The sequence below is a fragment of the Hemitrygon akajei genome, unplaced genomic scaffold, assembly GCF_048418815.1.
Source record: "Hemitrygon akajei unplaced genomic scaffold, sHemAka1.3 Scf000080, whole genome shotgun sequence".
NCBI lineage: Eukaryota > Metazoa > Chordata > Chondrichthyes > Myliobatiformes > Dasyatidae > Hemitrygon > Hemitrygon akajei.
This window is the reverse complement of record NW_027331966.1, coordinates 1805850-1830460: the sequence shown is the minus strand read 5'-3', so window position 1 is coordinate 1830460 and position 24611 is coordinate 1805850. Positions and strand designations below refer to the sequence as shown.

Genomic DNA, 24611 nt, shown 5'->3' with positions numbered 1-24611 from the left:
TGTGAGGTGTTTCATTTTGGCAGGTCAAGTATGATGGAAGAATATGGTATTTATGGTAAGTCTCGGCAGTGTAGAGGATCAGAGGGATCCTGGGGTCCCAGTTCATAGGTCACCCAAAGCTGCTACGCAGGTTGACTCTGTGGTTAAGAAGGCATACGGTGCATTGGCCTTCATCAGCCGTGGGATTGAGTTCAAGAGCCGAGAGGTAATGTTGCAGCTATATAGGACCCTGGTCAGACCCCACTTGGAGTATTGTGCTCAGTTCTGGTCGCCTCACTACAGGAAGAAAACCACAGAAATGGTGCAGAGAAGATTTTCAAGGATAAATCAACAGGCCCGAAACGTTAGCTGCTCCTTTCAACGGATGCTACCTGACCTGCTGAGTTCATCCAGCTTGTTTGTACGTGTTGATTTGACCACAGCATCTGCAGTGTGCTTTGTGTTTCCAAGGATGTTGCCTGGATTGGGGAGCATGCCTTATGAGAATAGGTTGAGAGAACTCGGGTTTTTTCCTTGGAGTTACGGAGGATGTGAGGTGACCCGATAGAGGTGTATAAGATGATGAGAGGTATTGATTGTGTGGGTAGTCCGTGGCTTTTTCCCAGGGCAAAAATGACTTGCATGAGAAGGCTTAGTTTTAAGGAGATGTCAGGGGTAAGTTTTTTTACGTAGAGATTGTTGAGTGTGCGGAATGTGCTGCCGGTGGTGGTGGTGGAGGCGGGTACGATAGGGTCTTTAAGAGACTCCTGGATGGCTACATGGAGCTTAGAAAAATAGAGGGCTTTGAGGAAAGCCTAGTTAGTTTTAAGGTTGGGACATGTTCAGCACAGCTTTGTGGGCCGAAGGGCCTGTATTGCGCTGTAGGTTTTCTCCGTTTCTACTGATCACATTAATGTTCAGTGTCAGACACCCAGGGACTGAAAACACAATCTCCCACAGTCTGGTACTTACCGTAGTTTCTGTATTTTACACTCCGGGTTCCTCAGAGCCACAGACACAATTTTCACTCCTGCATCTCCCAGTTTATTCTCACTCAGGTCCAGCCCCGTCAGTAATGGGTTCGTACTGAGAGCGGAGGCGAGATCCTCGGCACCAGAATCTGTGAGACCGACATCGATCAGCCTGGAGATGAGAGAGAGTGAGGGTGAAGGACACAGAGAGACAGGAGATGGTACAAATCCCCAGTGTTTATCAGTAACACAATTACTGATCACATTAATGTTCAGTGTCAGACACCCAGTGACTGTAAACACAATCTCCCACAGTCTGGTACTTACCCCAGTTTCTGTATTTTACACTCCGGGTTCCTCAGAGCCGCAGACACCAGTTTCACTCCTGAATCTCCCAGGTCATTATTACTCAGGTTCAGCTCCATCAGTGATGTGTTTGTACTGAGAGCGGAGACGAGATCCTCGGCACCAGAATCTGTGAGACCGACATCGATCATCCTGGCGATGAGAGAGAGTGTTGGTGAAGGACACAGAGAGACAGGAGACGGTACAAATCCCCAGTGTTTATTAGTAATACAATTGCTGTTCACATTAGTGTTCAGTGTCAGACACCCAGTGACTATAAACACAATCTCCCACAGTCTGGTACTTACTCCAGTGTCTGTATTTTACACTCCAGGTTCCTCAGAGCCGCAGACACCAGTTTCACTCCTGAATCTCCCAGTTCATTCTCACTCATGTCCAGCTCCGTCAGTGATGTGTTCGTACTGAGAGCGGAAGCGAGATCCTCGGCACCAGAATATGTGAGACTGACATCCCAGAGCCTGGAGATGAGAGAGAGTGAGGGTGAAGGACACAGAGAGACAGGAGATGGTACAGATCCCCAGTGTTTATTGGTAACACAATTACTGATCACATTAATGTTCAGTGTCAGACACCCAGTGATTGTAAACACAAACTCCAACAGTCTGGTACTTACCACAGTTTCTGTATTTTACACTCCGCATTCCTCAGAGCCACAGACACCAGTTTCACTCCCGAATCTCCCAGTTCATTCTCCCCAAGTCTAAACACAAACAGACAGATTGATTAACAAAGTGATTCAAACCATGGGTCTGAGGGAATTTCTCTCACTCGGATATTTCAGGAAACATTAATCCCTTCAGTAAATCACTGATCGAGGTTCCCATCACTGTCAATGTCCCTCACTGTCCAGCTCCAGCGAATTCACCGAATGTCAGTAATTTAGTTTGTTGGTGTGACCCTGTAATCTGCACATATTCTGTCTCTTTCCCTGATGGTTAGAAAAGTGTTCCTGACGTGAGAGGGTCGGGAGGGGCAGAGATGAAGGATGGGAGAAAGTCCCACAGTGAGGAAGAGTTGTGAATATGGAAATGTCGATAGGAGACGGTGGAAGATTCCCCACCTGAGGAAAAGGGATGGGAAGACAGAATCTGCAGGAGGAAGGGGGATGAGGATTAGAAGACACTCAGGAGGAAGAGGAATGAGGATGAGAAGTCCCGCAGCAGTATACCGATGGGAAAAGATAATCCAATAGGATAAGAAGATCCAGAAATAGATTGCAAGGGAGGGGTGTGTCTGAACTGAGACCCACAATCGGGAGAGGAGATGCGCCCATGGGGTCTGGGTATCTGATAGTGAGCACAGTCACACAGGTGGACTGATGGTGATAGTCACACACGGGGAAGGGCAAGGGAGGACAATCTCACGATGGTATTTCTTTCCTTCTCACTGGGACAGTCTGCTGACGGTCTCTTGTCCGTCACCGGGAAGCGCGTGGGAAACTCTGACCCACCTGCTGCAGTCAGTATCGGTCTGGGTGTTAGTAACAGTGAGAAGGAACATTGTCAATGGATGTGTCACAGACAGCAAGAAACACAGCCATTCCTGTGATTTACTGCCATTAAACCAATGGCCGATGTTCACTGATCTGATGAAGTCTCCAACATCCCTTCACAAGGAACCACAGAACCCTCCCGTCCTTGGGGAATTACTGACGGATCCCTGGGTCATTTGTCACCATTCTTCACAATCTGAATTACTGCAGTTTTAAGCAAATCCCTTTACATTGAAACAACATAATGGAACAGTTTCACAGTTCAGAGTGAGAGATAAATCAAGTTACCTCAACTCCTGGCACTTGTGCAGCCCGGGTCCCAGCCGCTGGATTCCTTCGCACTGAATGTGGCAGTTCACCAGGTCGAGGTGTTTTATTGTATCACAGAGTCCGATGACATGAGACAGGACCGCGCAGTCAATCGGGGTCAGTGTCATTCCACTGAATGAAAGTGTTTCCACAGATCCCAGTGCGGCCTGAGCCAGTCCACGATTCTGAGACTCAAACAGGTAGTGCAATGTGTTCAGGAGGCTCCTTTTACCAGCTTCACTCCCCGTGTTTCCACTCTGGCGTTTAATCTCCTCCATCATCCAGTCAATCACCCGGCAGGTTGTTTGATGAGGAAATGGACCCAGAAACTCCTCCAGGCCTCGAGCTGTCATTGGGTTGGAGAGACCAGCAACAAAACGGAGAAATACCTCAAATCGACCATCTGTCGTGTAGTGAGCTTCAGTGAGGAGTTTCATAATATCTCTGCCATCTGAAATCAAGAATTGTGCGACTGCAGCTACAAACTCTTGGATGGTGAGGTGTGGGAATGTGTACACCACGCTCCGGGCCGAATCCTCTCTCTCCAAAAGCTCCATCAGGAACCCGGACAGGAACTGGGAAGGCTGCAGATTGTACTTGATCAAATCTCCATCTGTAAACACAACCTTCCTCTGGGACACTCCTCTGAAGGCCATCTGACCAACCCTGAGTAACACATCACGGGGGCTCTCAATCTCACGGCCGTGGTTTCTTAGGATATTGTAAATATAATAGGAGTACAGTTGGGTGATGGTCTTGGGAACTCGGTGTGAGTCCTTGACTCTTTGTGTGAAGAAGGGGCCCAGTGCCAGAGCGAGGATCCAGCAGTAGGAGGGGTTGTAGCTCATGGTGTACAGGATCTCGTTCTCGTTCACGTGTTTGAAAACAGCTGCCGCCACCGTCTGATCTTCAAAATGTTTGATGAAGTATTCCTTCCTTTTCTCACCAACGAATCCCAGGATTTCAGCCCAGACACTGATCTCAGCCTTTTCCAATAAATGTAATGCAATGGGACGGGTGGTCACCAGCACTGAACACCCTGGGAGCAGCTTGTGCTGGATTAAACTGTACACAATGTCAGACACCTTGCACTTGAAATCAGGATCTGTGCATGTGGACCGAGGTTCTGTGTCTCTTTGACTGTCAGTAAAAACAATTTTGTCATTGAATTCATCCAAACCATCAAATATAAACAACAATCCCTCTGGGTTCTTCCAGACGTCTCTCAGGATATTCCCAAAGTAAGGATACTGATCTAGAATCAGTTCCTTCAGGTTTATTCTACAGTTAATGGAGTTTAAATCCCGGAATTTGAAACTGAATACAAACTGGAACTGTTGGTATATTTCCCCCGCGGCCCAGTCATAAACAATCTTTTGTACCATTGTTGTTTTCCCAATCCCCGGTTCTCCAGCCATTGCTGTCGAACTCCCAGATTTGGATTTACTCCGGGTAAAGCTGCTCTGGAATAACTGATCAGTCCGGATTTTTTCCAGCTTTCCGCGGAGATGGTTCTGTCTCCACTCATCGTTGTCTCTGCCTCTTGCCAGCAGCTCATGTTCCACCAGTCTTCGATCTCGAACAGTAGAAATGACCGTGAGCTCAGCGTATCGATCAACCAGCTGGAAAACCTTCACCTTCTCCCTCATCAGGATCGTGTTCACTCTCAGTGTTTCAGTTTGTGCCCGCAGAGTCTCCTTGTGTTTCTGTTGAACATCTTCAATGGGAACAGACAGCAGACAAACTGTTAGATGCCTCAACTCAGAACTCAGTATCTAAGCACACGAGAGTTATCTCAAACCCATGGCATTAATGGATTCATCAATGGATGTTCGTACAGTAAAGTAAATTTGATTAAAAGACCCCTGACTGGACAGAGAGGCCTGGTCTAGATAAACACCAGATGATCACATTTCCACATTAATTGTGCAGTGAAGGTGAGTATTTCCCTGGTAGTTTACTGATGCCCGACTGTCCCGTACTGGACAACATCCCACTACTGCCACAGATATCATTATTCCTGTGGAAGAAACTTTTAATCCCCTGTGTTGATGTGGTGTATAGACATAGCAAAGAGGGTAGTGGGAATGCTACCAAAGGAACAGGTCAGGGAATCACAACTTCCCCCTCTTAGCATCACTGATTCAAAATGCAGAGGCAGATTTGCTGATCAGCACATGCACTGTGGGTGGCTGGTTGGGGTGTGCGGGATCTCAAAATGTGTTCGAACCCTTTCATGGGTGTGTGGGGTCTTGCAATGTGCCTGGCTCTCACAGTGTGTCAGCATACTGTCGGGATGTGTGGATTCTCACAGCGTGAAAGGGGTGTGTAGGATTTCATACTGTGTCAGGAACCTGTTAGGGTTGTGTGGGGTCTCTCAGTGTGTCCGGGCCCTGTCAGGCGTGTGTGGGGTCTCACACTGTGTCAGGACCCTGTCAGGGGTGTGTGGGATCTCACACTGTGTCAGGACTCTGTTACGGGTGCGTGGGATCTCACAGTGTTTCCCGACACTGTCAGGGGTGTGTGGGATCTCACACTGTGTCAGGACCCTGTCAAGGGTGTGTGGGGTCTCTCAGTGTGTCAGGACCCTGTCAGGGGTGTGTGGGGTCTCACAGTGTGTCAGGACCCTGTCAGGCGTGTGGGGTCTCACAGTGTGTCCGGACCGTGTCAGGGGTGTGTGGGGTCTCACAGTGTGTCAGGACCCTGTCTGGTATGTGTGGGGTCTCACAGCCTGTCCGGACCCTGTCAGGTGTGTGTGGGGTCTCACAGTGTGTCCGGACCCTGTCTGGTATGTGTGGGGTCTCACAGTGTGTCAGGATCCTGTTAGGGGTGTGTGGGATCTCACAGTGTGTCAGGACCCTGTCTGGTGTGTGTGGAGTCTCACAGTGTGTCAGGACCCTGTCTGGTATGTGTGGGTCTCACAGTGTGTCAGGACCCTGTCTGGTATGTGTGGGGTCTCACTGTGTGTCAGGACCCTGACAGGGGTGTGTGGGGTCTCACAGTGTGTCAGTACCCTGTCAGGTGTGTGTGGAGTCTCACCGTGTGTCAGGACCCTGTCTGGTGGGTGTGGAGTCTCACAGTGTGTCAGGACCCTGTTAGGGGTGTGTGGGATCTCACAGTGTGTCAGGACCCTGTCAGTGGTGTGTGGGATCTCACAGTGTGTCAGGACCCTGTCAGGGGTGTGTGGGATCTCACAGTGTGTCAGGAGCTTGTCAGTGGTGTGTGGAGTCTCACAGAGTGTCAGGACCCTGTCTGGTATGTGTGGGTCTCACAGTGTGTCAGGACCCTGTCTGGTATGTGTGGGGTCTCACTGTGTGTCAGGACCCTGACAGGGGTGTGTGGGGTCTCACAGTGTGTCAGGTCCCTGTCAGGGGTGTGTGGAGTCTCACAGAGTGTCAGGACCCTGTCAGGGGTGTGTGGGGCCTCACAGTGTGTCAGTACCCTGTCAGGGGTGTGTGGGATCTCACAGTGTGTCAGGACCCTGTCAGGGGTGTGTGGGGTTTCACTGTGTGTCAGGACCCTGCCAGGTGTGTGTGTGAATTCACAGTGTTTCAGGACCCTGTCATTAGTGTCTGGGTTCTCACCGTGTGTCAGGACCCTGGCAGGAGTGTGTGCGGTCTCTCACTGTGTCAAGAACCTGCCCGGTGTTTGTGGTGTCTGAAAGTGTCTTACAGTGTGCCAGGATACTGTCAGAGGAGTGTGGGGTCTCACTGCATATCAGAACCCTGTTACAGGTGTGTGGGGTCTCACAGTGTATCTGGATCCTATCAAGGGTGTGGGGTCGCACATTGTGTCAGGACCCTGTTAAGGGTGTGTAGTGTCTCACAGTTTTCTGGACCATGTTAGGCATGTGTGGGGTCTCACAATGTTTCCCAACACTGTTAGGGTGGGTGTGGAGTCTCACAGTGTGTCAAGACCCTGTCAGGGGTGTGTGGGGTCTCACAGTGTGTCAGGACCCTGTCAGGGGTGTGTGGGGTCTCACAGTGTGTCAGGACCCTGTCAGGGATGTGTGGAGTTTCGCAGTGTGTCAGGACCCTGTCAGGCGTGTGTGGGGTCTCACAGTGTTTCAGGATCCTGTCAGGGGTGTGTATGGTCTCACAGTGTCCGGATACTGTCAGAGGTGTCTGGGGTCTCACTGTGTATCAGAACCTTGTTACGGGCGTGTGTGGTCTCACAGTGTATCTGAATCATATCAGGTGTGTGTGGTGTCTCACAGTGTGTCAGGACCCTTTCAGGGGTTGGTGGTGTCTCACACTGTGTCAGGACCCTGTTAGAGGTGTGAGGGGTCCCACAGTGTTTCCTGACACTGATAGGGGTGTGTGGGGTTTCATAGTGTCTCAGGACCCTGCCCGGCGTGTGGGGGGTCTCACCATGTGCCAGGACACTGTCGGTGGTGTGTTGGGTCTCACAGAGTGTCAGGTCTCTGTGACATCTCACAGTGTGTCAGGACCCTGCCCGGTGTGTGTGGTGTCTCACAGTTTTCAGGACTCTGTCAGGAGTGTGTGGTGTCTCACAGTGTATCAGTATCCTGTCAGCCATGTGTGGAGGCTCACCGCGTGTCAGAACACTGTCAGGGTTGTGTAGGGTCTCACTGTGTGCCAGGACACTGCCAGGTGTGTCTGGGATCTCACAGTGTGTCAGGACCCTGTCAGTGGTGAAAGCAATAACAGATGACAGAGGCGTGAACAGCTTGAAAACACCCTCTGTTACCATTTGAAAATTAACGTCCTTGGAATTTGTTCTTGGAAATGAGACAGGCTGAATGAACGTTGTGGCCTTATATTTCTGTTCAAGGGCTTCGAGTAATCAGTTAAAGCATGGGCTACTGTGAGATTAATAATTTTTACGATGTCTGTCTTTCCTTCACCCTCTCCTCTGTTAAATGTGCAGTTGAGTGATCCAACTCAGTCTGCGATGATGAAACCTTACACTCTCTTGAGCCCATGGACTGACCCGGGCTCCATTTTCACCGACACAATGGGCTTACGGATGTAGTGAGTTTCCTATCCAGACGGTCACAATTTAATTAATTACAATATTATTTATAGATATTTTCAGTCCTTTCCACCTTTCTTGCCGCGATCCCACAACCCTCGGTTTCTCTGTCCTAATTCCCATCTCTTACCCTTCCACAGTGTCCACACAACACAGACACACATGAATTTCAGCTGAGGATTTAGTCTCTGATCTCCCCCTCACTAACATTGTTTCCTGATGGAATTCCAGGATTACTGAGTGGGAAATTGAGCTGGATAATTTTAGCAGAGTTTGCACTAAGGGGTTGCAAAGGTGGAGCGAGTGGGGTTCATATGCTGCTCTGGGATTAAACAGACTAGTTGGGGTGTTAACTGCTTTTCTCATTAAATGGATGTTGTCATGCTTATTCTGTGACGATAACTTCAATGGATTCCCAATTCTAAAAAATGATAACCTGTAGGATCTGAGGGAGTTTAGAAATGTGGTTCAGGATGAGGGTGTTGGGTTGGGTGGTAGGGATATTATTTCATTTTTCAGAGTGAGAAATTTCCCATAGTTTCGCTCCTCAGATTGCCCTCTTCTCCATTCTGACCCCGGTAGGGGGACCTGTCTTTGCAGGACCCAGAGAGGAGTGATCCCTTTCAGCAACGCCCCCAACTCTCTGCGTGCTTCCTCATAATGTCCTGTGAAAACTCTCCCTCCAGCAAACATTTTTCCATGTGTCTCACTGTGTGTTGTGACACGGTGGAACATTTACCTGATCAAATCCTCCTGGCTCAGCAACGATAGGTCCCTACACAACATCAACCATTGATGGAAACAGCGGTTTCTTCATTTACCTTTCAGCTCCCTGGGAATCTCCGGTAAGGGTTGATGGACCGGAACACAACCTGTTCAGATTTAAAATAATTTTACACGTTTCAATTCCTCAAATTTTAAGTATGTAATATTTGAATCCAAAAGTAAATTAATATCTGATATCTCACCATGTTCCTGTATTTCTTTCAGTATTTTGTCCAACTCTGGGACACCAATCCACATTTTCACAAAGGTTTCCCACATCACCCTCCGGGCGCGGGAGCCTTTCTCCATCACCAGGCTCAGGAGGAGTTTAGAACTGTCCGCCCGCTCTCCCTTATCAGCGAGATCAGAGATTTTCTGTGAAGAGTAACAGTGAACATATTGGGGACCGACAGATTCACACAGAGAATGAGAAGTAAATGATGTGCTCTGTAACGGGATCACACTGAGCAGTCACCCGGACGGGTGCTGATCCTGTCTGGACATGGACTGTACATTCTGAGTGCAGAGCACACGGAGGGACATTCACCGTGAACCTGGTCCACCAGTCAATGAGATCCTGGCTGGTCTGTGACCGCTTCATTGACGTGGCTCCAAATCCATAAATAATTCCTCACCGGATTTGACGGTGTAAAACAGAATCAGAAAATATTGATCACAGATGAAGAAAGAAGTCAGCAGGGTTTTTATAACAGAGTGAACAGTCTCAGAGAAGTTGCAGAAAAGATTATGTGATTCATCTCCTCAGTCCGCCCATGTCCAACATGACAGCAGATTACTGGCTGACTCCTGATGCCTTTCCTTTGCCTTTTCCAGTGGAGGTTTATTCAGTGATTACACATTACAACATGGCAGTATTCCCCAATCCACACTGTTTGCAGTTACAGATTGTAACAGAATGATCTCCACCCAGAACAGAACACACTCGAGCTCCTGTGACATCCAGTCGTAATGCCCCGGTTCTTACTGAATCCTGCCGTCACACTGTACACTCTTCCCGAAATAAAAATTCCTACCGTATTTCCATTTAAGCTCGTTTATTGCAACATCATAGAACTGTTGCCTACTCCCCTCGCTCTGAACATTGAGCTGCAGCAGGGGTATTTACAACTCTTTCAATCATTCCTTCAGATTCACAGCTTTAAGAATTATATATATTTATTTCTGATTTGTTGTTATGCTCTATTATCCGATGAGTGAGAGTCCCGACACCCATCAGTCCTGTGATGTGTGAAAATTCAAACCCATTCTCCCTCACACTCACCCGATGTTCCTCTCCGCTGAACTGATTCTCGGCCGTTAACGCCAGACTCACTCCGTGCACCCCTCTTTCCATGGTCTGTTCCAGCCTGTCCCGGTAGAAATCCGTCAACTGCAGCAGCTGGAAATCGTCCCAGCTTGCCAGGAGCTCGGTGATCTCTGAGCTCGGACCTGTGAAGGAAAATTAGGAGCATTAAAGACATTGCAACACCATACAGGGTAGTAACTTTCTCTCTGGAACCTAAAGATCACAAAACACAGTCCGGGCGGGGTGGGGGGGGGGACGTCACGTGATGACGTAAAATGGAGACGCGGGAAACCAGCTCCCGTAAAAAATCAGTAGATTGATGTTTACATGAAGAAAAGTTAGTAAATACTTTCTAAAAGTTACTTATAAACTACTCCGGATTGTTTCAAACTGTGTCTCATAAACAGAAGACGAAGAAAACTATTACCGTGAAGACAACGCAAATTGGAACAGAATCAAGGCCCACCTCTGCGAGAGAACCGCGGGCTCAGGTACATTTCACCTGCGGTGATACAGAACAGGAAACTGCGGCAACATTGACCATTTCTAAAGAAAAAGACCAACAAGAACTGCGCAAACGTGAAGGAAGGAGCATGCGCAAACGCGAGCAACTCAAACTACAAATCCCAGTTACGATTGAAACCGGAAGTGCAAGTGAATCTGCGGCCGATTCAGATTCTCTGGATAAATCAGACGAAGATGGAGGTAAAAGTTTTTGTGGAAATATAGAAAAAACTTTGATGCAAATAATGCGTAAATTAGAAAAATTAAACGCATTAAAAGAAATAAAAAAGATAAATATGGAGATTATGTTTGATAAAATGATAAAAAGACAGGAAAAAATGATAAAGAGAATTATAGACTTGGAAGCAACAACGGAAGACATGGTTGAAAGAATGAATAAAATCGAAGATAATATCTCTGCCTGGACATTAGAAAGAAAACAATTGTTGGAAAAAGTGGATAAGCTAGAAAATTTTAGCAGACGAAACAATATTAAGATTGTTGGACTTAAAGAAGATATAGAAGGAGAAGATCCAATAATTTTTTTTCAAGAATGGATCCCTGAGAACTTGGAAATGGAAGAAGAAACTCTAATTGAAATTGAAAGGGCTCATAGAGCCTTAAGATCAAGACATCAAGCTGATCAAAATCCGCGATCAATTTTGATAAAATGCTTAAGATACCAAGATAAAGAAAAGATCCTGAAGGCGGCTGCCCAATGTGCCAGAAAGAGTAAAGTGACATTGATGATAGAAGGGAAAGCAGTTCTTTTCTATCCTGATATAAATTATAACCTTTTGAAGAGAAAAAAGGAATTTAACCCAGTGAAAAAAGCTTTATGGGAAAGGGGTTATAAATTCATAATGCATCACCCAGCAACACTGATAATTTCCAAGAGATTTCCAAGCGTAATGGATTAAAGATGAAGACAGAGACAGTGAATGGAATTGATGGACATTTGAGGATGATACAGGGGGAGAAATATTAATTGCGAGTAGTATTTTTCTTCACATATATATACTTTTTATGTCGTGGGTGAGCTGGGTGAGCTTTGGATCGATTGCTACGGGATTCACGTGTGTAGTCATGGCGATTGCCATGACCCGTAAAACAGAGGGGGGTAATGTTGTGGTTTTTTTCATCCACAACATTAGTAGGGGGTATTTTGTTTTTTTCTTTATAATCTATTTTTCTTCTATCTTTCTTTATTTGCCTGGATGATCGGTGGGGACACACATAGCAACATGGAGAATTTTAAAAAGATTCCCCAAAGTACCACAAAGTTGAAAGATTATGTATTATTATAGATTGGAGTAACCCAATTAAAAATAATGACCAATTTACTAAATTTTTAAAGTTTTAATGTTAATGGGCTTAATGGACCGGTGAAAAGAAAAAGAATCTTAACACACATTAAAAAAATGAAAATGGATATACCTTTTTTTACAAGAAACACACTTAATAGAGAAAGAACATCAGAAATTAAAAAGAGATTGGGTTGGAAATGTTATTGCAGCTTCATTTAACTCAAAGGCGAGAGGAGTTGCAATTTTGGTTAATAAAAATTTACCAATTAAAATAGAAAATGTATTAATTGATTCGGCGAGGAGATATGTAATTATACATTGTCACTTTTTTCAGAACTATGGACTCTTATGAATATTTATGCACCAAATGAAAATGATGAAAAATTTATATGAGGTCTTTTTGAATTTGGCTAACGCACATGACAAGATATTAATAGGTGGAGATTTTAACTTTTGTCTAGATCCAGTTTTAGATAGATCAACAAAGGTTGTCACAAAATCAAAAGTAGCAAAATTAACTTTATAATTGATGAAAGATTGATATATGGAGAAGAATTAACCCAAAAGTAAGAGATTATTCATTTTATCCAAATAGACATAAAACTTAGTCAAGGATAGATATTTTTCCTATTAACAATGAATATTCAAGACAGTGAAAAATATGGAATATAATGCAAGAATATTGTCAGATCATTCTCCTTTGATAATGACAATGATAATGATAGATAAAGAGGAATCAATTTGTAGATGGAGATTTAATTCAATGTTACTAAAACGTCAAGATTTTTGTGATTTTTTGAAAAAGCAGATTCAGGTTTTTTTAGATACAAATTCACATTCAGTTGATAATAAATTTATATTGTGGGAAGCAATGAAGGCATATTTGAGAGGTCAGATAATAAGTTATACTTCTAAAATTAAGAAGGAATATATGATAGAAATAGATCAATTGGAAAAAGAGATTACAAAATTAGAAAATGAATCTCAAAGATATCTGACAGAAGAAAAACGAAGACAACTTGTTAATAAGAAGTTACAATATAATACACTTCAGACATATAGAACAGAAAAAGCAATTATGAGAACTAAACAGATATATTATGAACTAGGTGAAAGATCACATAAGGTTCTTGCTTGGCAGTTAAGAACAGACCAGACTTCTAAAACGATAAATGCAATTCGAACAAGTAAATAAAATTACTTATAAACCTTTAGAAATTAATGAAACGTTTAAGAATTTTTATTCTGAACTGTATAAATCAGAACCACAAAATGATAATGTCAAGATAGAAAGGTTTTTATCACAAATAACTCTTCCAGAATTGAATTCGGAAGAACAGAAGGTATTAGATGTGCCTTTTACATTAAAAGAAGTCGAAGAAGCTCTAGGATCATTTCAAAGTAATAAATCCCCTGGAGAAGATGGTTTTCCACCTGAATTTTATAAAAAGTTTAAAGATCTATTAATTCCTCCTCTTATGGAGTTAATACATCAAGCGGAAAGAATGCATAAACTTCCAGAATCATTTTCGACAGCTATTTTAATAGTATTGCCAAAAAAAGATAAGAGATCTTTTAAAGCCAACATCATATAGGCCTATTTCTTTGTTAAACACTGACTATAAAATAATAGCAAAAATCTTATCTAACAGATTATCTAAATACCAAAATTAATACATATGGATCAAACAGGATTGATCAAAAATAGACAATCGGCAGATAATGTAACCCAGTTACTTAGCATAATTCATTTAGCACAAAAGAGGGAGGAAATGAGTGTGGCAATTGTCTTAGATGCAGAAAAAGCATTTGATAGATTGGAATGGGATTTTTTATTTAAGGTATTGGAAAAATATAGATTAGGAGTATCCTTTATAAAATGGATTAAAACCTTAAATACTAATCCCAAAGCTAAAGAAGTGATAATTGGTCAAATTTCAACAGCATTTCAGTTAACAAGGTCAACTAGGCAAGGTTGTCCATTATCACCTGCTTTATTTTGTGTTGGCGATAGAACCATTAGCTGAATTAATTAGAATGGACCCAGATATTAAGGGTTTCAGAGTTAACCAGGAGGAATACAAGATTAACTTATTTGCTGATGATGTTCTGCTTTATTCAACAAACCCATTGTACTCGTTGCATAAATTATCCTCTAGATTAGAAGAATATGGGAAAATATCAGGCTACAAAATAAATTGGGATAAAAGTGAAATTTTACCTCTTACTAAAGGATATTATAGTCAATGTCGATTAATAACTCAATTTAGATGGCCGATAAACGGTATAAAATATTTAGGTATAAGAGTTGATAATGATATAAAGAACTTGTATAAATTAAATTATTTACCATTATTGAAAACAATTCAAGAAGATCTTGATAAATGGATGATATTACCAATAACATTAGTAGGTACAGTAAATACCATAAAAATGAATATATTCCCTAGATTACAATACTTATTCCAATCACTACCAATACAACTGCCCCAGAAGTTTTTTCAAGAGTTAAATAAATATGTGAGGAAGTTCCTTTGGAAAGGTAAGATGTCAAGAATATCGTTGAAAAAATTGACATGGAACTTTGATCTAGGAGGGTTACAACTTCCAAATTTTAAGAATTATTATAAAGCAAATCAACTTAGATTTATTGCATCTTTTTTTGAGAAAGATAGACCGTCATGGATTAGAATAGAACTAGATAAAATAGGAGAAGATACACCAGAAGTTTTTATATATAAATGGGAATCTAAATGGATACGGGAAAAGAAAGAATCTCCTATATTAAAACATTTGATTTCTGGAATAAGATAAATGTTGATGATGAGATAAAGAAATCTTTATTAGCAAAGAGATCTTTAATTCAAAATTGACATTCCTTTTATAATGGATAATCAATTTTTATATAATTGGTTTCAGAAAGGGATTAGATATATAGGAGATTGTTTTGAAGGAGGTATATTAATGTCATTTGATCAATTAAAGAATAAATATAAAATATCAAACAACACTCTTTTTTGTTACTTCCAATTAAGGGCTTATTTAAGAGAAAAATTGGGTCAAACAATGTTATTGCCGAAATCTAATGAAATAGAAACTTTAATTCAAAAAGGAAGAACTCAAAAAAATTATTTCTTGTATGTATAGTTTGATTCAAAAACAGGCAATTAAACAAGGAATCCATGTCAAGACAAAAATGGGAAATTGACTTGAATATTAAAATTGAAGAAACAAATTGGTCAAGACTATGTCTTGATAGTATGACAAATACAATAAATGTCTGGTTAAGATTAGTGCAATATAATTTTTACATCACTTATATATTACACCACAAAAAAAAAATTAAACCAAAATTTATCTGATCAGTGTTTCCGATGTAACCAAGAAATTGGACTTTTTTACATTCTACTTGGTCTTGTTCTAAAATTCAACCTTTTTGGACAAATTTAAGAGTTTTACTGGAACAAATTATTGGAACACAACTTCCACATAACCCAATATTATTTTTATTTGGCGATATTGAAGGGATAAAACCAAAACCCAAATTGAATAAATATCAGAATGAATTCATAAAAATTGCACTGGCAGTAGCCAAAAAGGCTATTGCAGTTACTTGGAAATCGGATTCATACTTAAGATAGATCGTTGGAAGAATGAAATTTCTAGCTGTATTCCACTTGAAAAAATTACTTATAATTTAAGAGATAAATATGAAACATTTTTGAAAATTTGGCACCCTTTTTTTACAAAAGACAGGATTAAATATATAGGTGCTCCGAAGATAAAATAATTGGTTATTTGGGGAAATAAATAAATATATATACTAAAGTTATTATGAACTCCGTGGAGCATGTGGGGATCTTCCAATATCGAGGCATTCTTTCTTTCTTTCTTTCTTTCTTTCTTTTTTCTTCTTTTTCTTTTTCTATTCTTCTATAGGGATGTTAGGGGGGAGGGGGGAAGGGTAGATTTTTTTTTCTTTCTGTAATCATTTGAAAACTCAATAAAAAATTTTAAAAAACAAAACACGGTCCGAAATATATATATGGGAGAACGGGTTTGGGCCGGAGGGTAGGGGTCGCCGGTGGTGTAGGAGGTGGTATAGTTCCATCTGTTGAAGTCTGCTCTTTCATGTCCGCAGGAATATACCTCCCTGTTTTGAAAGGACTCTGCTTATTCCTGAGAATATAGTAACCCATCAGCATCACTCTCCTGGTACTACCCATCACCACCGCTTTGCTCTCGGTTACTGTCTGCCTGCCTGGTCAACCCCTTCCTTAGCAAATCTCTAGGATTTCTCACAAAATGCTGGAGGTACTCAGCAGGTCAGGCAGCATCTATGGAGGAGAATAAACAATCAACGTTTCAGGCCAAGGCCCTTCATTGGACTGGAAATGAGGGGACAGAAATTCCAGATATTTCCACATTACTTTGTATTCCTTGTTGTCCTGATCTGAAATGTTGACTGTTTATTCCTGTCCATGGATGCTGCCTGACCTGCTGAATTCTGCCAATATTTTGTGTGTCTTTTTGTTGCCCGAAACTTTCAGCACCTGCAGAATGTCTTGTCTTCTGGAATGACTCGCTATTTTAATGTGCATCACAATCTGTAAGAGGAGCAGGAGCAGACGGTAACTGTACTCCTTCCACGTGTGACTGTGTTTCCCCAGAGATGTTAACTCTCTCTCTCTCTCTCTCTCTCATCTCCCTGCTCAGTTTTGACAAATACTTTGTGAATTGCCTATATTGCATTAAACCCAGACGCAGAATCCGCAGAGTATTTATAAATTAAAATAATTCGCCAACATACCCGTGTCCTTTCTCGACGTTGACGTCACTGGAGCTCCTCCACTGCTCGAACCTTGATGCATTTTGGGGACAGGTGTGATCAGTTTTTACTGTTCTGTAACAAAACAAAACAACAACAGGAGGGTCAGACATTAATTAAAGGAGAATACTGTTTTGTTTTTAAACAGAGGCAAACACTTCCAAACATCTTGGGCCGATCCACTGAAGCCTTGACATGGCCTGATCCACCTGTGCCCATCCACCCACAGTCACACAATGTCCATTTCCGATCTCTCCATGGATTGTACACTGGACCAGGATTTTCCAGGGTATCTACTCTCTGTATTGCAGGCAATTCCCTTTTTGGAACCAATCTTGTGTCCTGGACCAGGTGTGTTGCGTCTACGGAATGGCAAGGCAGATTGGGCAGACAGCGGCCACGGCTTTGGTCCTCCTACCACTGGTGGCGCTGTGGTGAGTAATGGACAAGTGTTACAGCAGTGTGGGGTGAATCATTTCTGCTGATGATGAGACTTCTATTCCTCTCGTCACTGGATTATACAGATTTCTCGGTCAGACCTGATTCTCACCGTCTCCTTTCAGTTTAACATCGCCTGGCATTGACACTTACGGCAATATAGGATTTGAGTCTACAGAGAGACACTCCGACATCCTGAACAATGCAATATCACCTATAGCATCGTGACATCTTGTCCTGAACCAGTATAGCTTTTTTCCGGCAGGACTTTAAGACCATTATTAGCACCAAAACTCAGTTACGATTCCTTTCAGCATATCACCTGGCTATTATCAGATAGTTAGTTATATGACACAATGTCGACATGCCATACATCCAAAACAACAAGTTGGGGAAAGTCATTAACATAAATAAAATAAGATGCTGGAGTTAATCAACAAGACAGAGAGTATGTTAACATTTCAGGTGGAAGACTCTGTATCAGAGCTGAGCCTGTGTGTAGGAGCCATGTATCTGTTCTCTATCAGCATTGTATCCTGCGTTGTGAATTTATGATGTTTTTTATGGTAACTGGTTGCATCAGTGAGGGTGTGGTATGCGCAAAGGGAGTCAGTTATATATTTGTGCTTTGTTCCATGCAGTACACAGCCCTAATGCCCTTCCTTCAGACAACATTGGTGGCGTGGAGAGGGGAGACTTTCAGCTTGGGCGACTGCCGATCTTCCATAAGAAAAATACCTTGCCCAGGCTTGCGCCCTGGAAACGTTCCAAGGTGCAAATCCATGTCTATCGAGACTAACGGAGGCCTACTACACTACCCAGCTGGGGACTGACGGATGTCATATATTTTGTTATTATCCACTCAAATACGCTGAACCTAAACTTGGGTACAGATCAGTTTCATCGCTTCAAGATTGTATGTTTACTGATTGCTAATAAAGGATCGAATACTTATCACCGACATTTGTAACAATCATTATTGGATTTGAGGGCACGTCATGCAAGTAGAACAAACCTGTGGGGGGTCGCCAGCAATGGCAAATTAGCTTGGTTACATTTCACCGCTACATTGTCAACAAATGTTTCTCAACCTGCCGATCATTGAAATATTCTGAGATGCTGAGTATTTTGCTTCAGTTCTCACCAGTGAAAAGAACCTTGGCAATTGTGGGGATGACTTACAGCAGACTGATACACATGAATGTATGGACTTTAAGAAAGAGCATGCACTGGATCTTTTGAGAGGTTTTAAGTTAGATAAGTCGCCGGGACTGGACGAGATATACCCCATGCTACTGTAGGAATCGAGGGAGGAGATTGCTAATCCCCTGACGATGCTCTTTGTATCATCAATTAGGTGGGGAGAAGTACCAGAGGATTGGAAGGTTGCAAATGTTGCTCTTTTGTTCGAGAAATGGAGTAGAGATAACTCAAGAAATTATAGACCAGTGAGTCTTACTTCCGTTGTGGGCAAGTTTTGGAGAAGATCCTGAGAGGCAGGGTTTATGAGCATTTGGAGAGACATGGTCTGATTAGGGATAGTCAGTATGGCTTTGCCGAAGGCAGATCACGCCTTATGAACCTGATTGAATTCTTTGAGGATGTAACAAAACACATTGATGAAGGTAGAACAGTGGAAGTACCGTATATGGATTTCAGTAAGAGGTTAGCAAAGGTTCCCCATGGAAAGCTCATTCTGAAAGGAATGAGGTAAGGTATCCAAGGAGACCTTGCTTTGTGGATCCAGAATTGGCATGCCCACAGAAGGCAAAGGGCGGTTGTAGATATTTTGTATTCTGCATGGATGATGATGACCAATATTGTTCCGTTGGGTCTGTTCTGGGACCCCTTCTCTTTGTGATTTTTACAAATGACCCGGATGAGGAAGTTGAAGGATGGGTTAGTAAGTTTGCTGATGACACAAACGTTGGGAGTGTTGTGGATCGTCTGCAGGGTTGTCAGATGTTACAGTACAACATCGATAGGAATCAGAACAGGGCAGAGAAGCGGCAGATGGAGTTCAATACTGATAAGCGTGAATTGGTTCATTTCGGTCAAATTACAAGATAATATAATATTAATGGTAATACTTTCGTCAGTCTGGAGAATCAGTGAGATCTTGGGGTCCGTGTCGATAGAACACTCAAAGCTGCTGTACACGTTGACAGTGTTGATAAGAAAGCATATGGTGTGTTGACATTTATCAGCCATGGGATTGAGTTCAAGAACGTGAGGTAATGTTACAGCTATACAAGACCTTGATTAGAACCCGCTTGGAAGTACTGTGTTCAGCTCTGGCCACCTCACTACAGGAAACGATATGGCTGCTGTAGAGGGAGCACAGAGGAGATTTACAAGGACTTGCTTTGGATCCAGAATAACAATTATTTTGTTCTCCTTAACACTTGTTAACAATCTTGAATCTTGAACCCTGCGGATAATTCCACGACCAACCACATTATCTATGCTCCCACTTGATTTCATAAACTCCTACAATTTCACCCTCATTCTCCTCTGGAATAAAGATCCAGCTCGGCCAACCTCTGCCTATGACTCGGCCCTCTAATCCAGGCAACATCTTCAGCAATCTCATCTGTACCCCATCCAACTTGATAGTATCTTTCCTACGGCAGGGTCAACACAACTGTACAGAATACTCTGTGTAGCCACACCAACAATATAATGCCCATAATCCAGAACGCAATGCCCTAACTGATGAAGGCCAGCATGATTAAAGCCTTCTTTTCCACTCTCTATACTTGCACGTCCACTTTCAGTGACTATACTCTTGTACTCCCAGGTCGCTCTGTTCCACAACACTCGGTGCCCTCCCATTCACTATACCAGTCCCACCTCGTTTGACTGTCCAAAATGCACCATCGCTCACTTGTCCAAGTTGAAAACCATTTGGCATTACTCAGCCCATCTCCGTAACTGACCAAGATGTCTTTGAAATTCATTGTCACCTGTTGCCTTATAAACCAGTCTCCCGAATTTAGCCTCCCTGTATGCTCATGACTGTGTCGCCACCCACAGCTCTAATCTGCTAATTAAGTTTGTCGACGACACCACATAGATTGGCCTCCTCTCAAGCAATAACGAGGTGGCCTACAGGGAAGAGGTCATCTCTCTGACACAGTGGTGGCAAAGTAACAACCTCTCCCTCATTGTCACAAAAACAAAGGAGCTGGCTGTGTACTACAGGAGGAATGGAAACAGGATAACCCCTATTGACATCAATGGATCTGGGGTTGAGAGGGTGAACAGCTTTAAGTTCCTCGGCATCCACATCACCGAGGATCTCACGTGGTCTGTTCACACCAGCTGTGCAGTGAAAAAAATCACAAAAACACCTCTTTCACCTCAGAAGGTTGAGGAAGTTAGGTATCGGCCCCCAAATCCTAAGAACTTTCTACAGGGACACAATTGAGAGCATCCTGACTGGCCGCATCACTATCTGGTATGGGAACTTTACTTCCTTTAATTGCAGGACTCTGCAGAGAGTGGTGCGGACAGCCCGGCGTATCTGTAGTTGTGAACTTCCCATGATTCAGGACATTTACAAGGACAGGTGTGTAAAAAGGGACCAAAGGACCATTGGGGACCAGAGTCACCCCAACCACAATCTATTCCAGCTGTTACCATCCGGGAAACGGTACCGCAGCATAAAAGCAGAGACCAACAGGCTCCGGAACAGCTTCTTCCACCAGGCAATGAGACCAGTTAACTCACGCTCAATTGAGTGTACTCTATAGTATATGGACTGTTCAATATATTATAAATTATTATAAATTACTTTCATTGCACATTGCACATTTTGACCGAGACGTAACGTAAAGATTTTTATTCCACATGTTTGTGAAGGATTTAAGAAATCAGTTCAATTTAATTCAATTCAAAGTTGCTCGTCGTGCCATGTACATCCCTATACAAATCAATGGCATGAATTAATTACACAGGTCTCGACACTGACACACACGTCCCACTCATCACAGGGCTCCATTCGCTAAAACCATCTTTAATCATCTCCCCCTGCTTCTTGTTCTCGAGCCCGGTGTGAATCCCATCGCCAGCTCCCAGTGACACCCACGTGACCGAACCTTCCCGATCAGCTGCCATGCGGGATCTTGTTACGGACTTTACCAAAGTTCAGATGATCAACATCACTGTCCAACTTCACCTAACTCCCTAGTTAACTCTTAAATAATCTCCAAAATACTTGACAGATGTGATGTCCTATTGGGCAGTGTTGACGGTGACTTCCCCATAACCAATGTCCAACCGATCGAGACTTCAGCTTCAGTGCAGACTGAGAAAATTCCGATCCCAGCTGTCCAATTACCAACCTGGACTGTAGCCCGTATACTGCCAGTTCCATATCCTCAGACTCACCGGCCCAATATTATCACAAATACAAAGACGCCTTGGTGCCGGCGATTTGCCGTGGTGTTCCCACCATTTCCGATTTACAACCTGATGTGGAATTGGAACTAAATGACTCTCTACCGGGGCCGGTGCTCAGGCTGGTTCCCCGGTCTGCATTGAGGATGCGGATACAGTTCAGCCTGATCCCAGCAGCTAAACCGAGCACATTTGAACACAATCTTTCTGCTGTTTGGGATCCTGTCCAGCACAGCTGGCTGCCATGTTTCCTGCTATGTAGCAGGAACAAAATGTAAAATTATAAAGTAGAAAATGCTGGGAGCTCAGTACATCAGACTACATCTCTGAAAGGAAGAACGTTGGAAGACCCAGTTCCAGAACTGAGACTGTCCAAGATGCTGCCGATCTGCTAAGCGTTTCCAGTATTTTCTGCTCTTCACTTTAAATTTCCTGCAACTGTAGTATTTCTCCCTCTTCATTTTAATGCACAGATAGTAACTGATTGCTACCCTAGACTGTAAATACCATCCCACCCCAACAAGTTTGCTAGTTCTCAGTTCATTCTGACCCTGGTGTAACACATCCCACACAGTCAATGCTCACAGTATCCTTTCCTCCCACTATCATTCTGTTACATTTGCTCCCGAGGCCACTGTCTCTACACTGAGAGGCGGTGACCACAGAGCGATAAAAACTGCAACACTTGCTGCAGCTCTGACGGGCCGTTACCCTGGAAACAGAGGAAATGTCTCACCGAAAATAACCGAAAAAGGAAATAACAAACTTAGCTACAGATGCTATGAGTTGCATTATGATGAAGATTAGCACTGCAGCCATTTTGTAACGGTGAAACTAAGTTTGAAATGGTTGCTTTTACCCGGCCACGTGTTGTGTTCAATTAAACCTCTGGTATTTCTAGCTAGCGAAAAACCAATTCTGGAAACGATGCAAAACAAAACTTCACAATGAAGGCAAAGTTTGAAAGAGAGGTTGTTGAAATATATCATTGCAGCAATGGGGTACAGACTGGACAGAGGTTGAACAAGATAGTTGATATATATCATTGAGGTGGTGGGATACAGGCTGGACAGAGGTTGAACAAGATAGTTGATATATATCATTGAGGTGGTGGGATACAGACTGGACAGAGGTTGAACAAGATGGTTGATATATATCATTGAGGTGGTGGGATACAGACTGGACAGAGGCTGAACAAGATGGTTGAAATATATCATTGAGATGGTGGGGTACAGACTGTACAGAGATTGAACAAGATGGCTGATGCATATCACTGATGTGGTGGGATACAGACTGGACAGAGTTTGAACCAGGTGGGCAAGGGATGAGCAGATGGAGCCAGATGGGAGAAGGGGATGAAGGGCGATCTCCGATGGTCCTCCCGCAATACATAGATGCTAAAATAAAAGTACGCACGAGTAGATAACAGATACCAATATAACAATGCCAGAACAAACAATAAGAGTTTTGGTATATGCGAAAGCCTCAGATGCTGCAGATCTGCGTTTGATAGATAGATAGATAGATAGATAGATAGATAGATAGATAGATAGATAGATAGATAGATAGATAGATAGATAGATAGATAGATAGATAGATAGATAGATAGATAGATAGATAGATAGATACTTTATTCATCCCCATGGGGAAATTCAACATTTTTTTCCAATGTCCCATACACATGTTGTCGCAAAAACTAATTACGTACAATACTTAACGCAGTAAAAATATATGCATCTAAATCACTAACTCAAAAAGCATTAATAATAGTTTTTAAAAAAAGTTCTTAAGTCCTGGCGGTTGAATTGTAAAGCCTAATGGCATTGGGGAGTATTGACCTCTTCATCCTGTCTGAGGAGCATTGCATCGATAGTAACCTGTCGCTGAAACTGCTTCTCTGTCTCTGGATGGTGCTATATAGAGGATGTTCAGGGTTTTCCATAATTGACCGTAGCCTACTCAGCGCCCTTCGCTCAGCTACCGATGTTAAACACTCCAGTACTTTGCCCACGACAGAGCCCGCCTTCCTTACCAGCTTATTAAGACGTGAGGCGTCCCTCTTCTTAATGCTTCCTCCCCAACACGCCACCGCAAAGAAGAGGGCGCTCTCCACAACTGACCTATAGAACATCTTCAGCATCTCACTACAGACATTGAATGACTCCAACCTTCTAAGGAAGGACAGTCGACTCTGTGCCTTCCTGCACAAGGCATCTGTGTTGGCAGTCCAGTCTAGCTTCTCGTCTAACTGTACTCCCAGATACTTGTAGGTCTTAACCTGCTCCACACATTCTCCATTAATGATCACTGGCTCCATATGAGGCCTAGATCTCCTAAAGTCCACCACCATCTCCTTGGTCTTGGTGATATTGAGACGCAGGTAGTTTGAGTTGCACCATATCACAAAGTCCTGTATCAGTTTCCTATACTCCTCCTCCTGTCCATTCCTGACACACCCCACTATGGCCGTGTCATCAGCGAACTTCTGCACATGGCAGGACTCCGAGTTATATTGGAAGTCTGATGTTTACAGGGTGAACAGGACCGGAGAGAGTACGGTTCCCTGCGGCGCTCCTGTGCTGCTGACCACCGTGTCAGACCTACAGTCTCCCAACCGCACATACTGAGGTCTATCTGTCAAGTAGTCCACTATCCAATCCACCATGTGAGAGTCTACTCCCATCTCCGTTAGTTTGTGCCTTAAGATCTTGGGCTGGATTGTGTTAAAGGCACTAGAGAAGTCAAGGAATGTAATCCTCACAGCACAACTGACCCCATCTAGGTGAGAGAGTGATTTGTGCAGCAAATACGTGATAGCATCCTCCACTCCCACCTTCTCCTTATACGCAAACTGTAGCGGATCCCGGAAATGGGAGCGAGAAACTTGACGGGTGGAGGGTCTCCCGTCTGAACCTGTGACTCTGCTCCTCGCCCCTCACACACTGCCCGA

General features: G+C 43.3%; 3 protein-coding genes across 3 annotated transcripts in view; 1 reads left to right on the top strand and 2 right to left on the bottom strand.

Annotated features, from left to right (window-relative positions):
* LOC140722572 (uncharacterized) overlaps positions 1–24611 on the bottom strand; it is a 175586-nt gene that overhangs the window by 44699 nt on the left and 106276 nt on the right. The gene's annotated exons all lie outside the window — the stretch shown is intronic.
* The window catches only part of LOC140722565 (NACHT, LRR and PYD domains-containing protein 3-like), an 883504-nt gene that overhangs the window by 803283 nt on the left and 55610 nt on the right, over positions 1–24611 (top strand). The gene's annotated exons all lie outside the window — the stretch shown is intronic.
* The window catches only part of LOC140722556 (NACHT, LRR and PYD domains-containing protein 3-like), a 36224-nt gene that overhangs the window by 4747 nt on the left and 6866 nt on the right, over positions 1–24611 (bottom strand). Inside the window, exons 4-11 of the mRNA XM_073037259.1 lie at positions 10160–10326; positions 9081–9252; positions 8934–8984; positions 3097–4834; positions 1930–2016; positions 1604–1774; positions 1278–1448; positions 952–1122 (exon numbers count right to left, since the gene is read on the bottom strand). Of these exons, the coding sequence (XP_072893360.1) occupies positions 952–1122; positions 1278–1448; positions 1604–1774; positions 1930–2016; positions 3097–4834; positions 8934–8984; positions 9081–9252; positions 10160–10326 (2728 nt within the window). The remainder of the gene's footprint in view (positions 1–951; positions 1123–1277; positions 1449–1603; positions 1775–1929; positions 2017–3096; positions 4835–8933; positions 8985–9080; positions 9253–10159; positions 10327–24611) is intronic.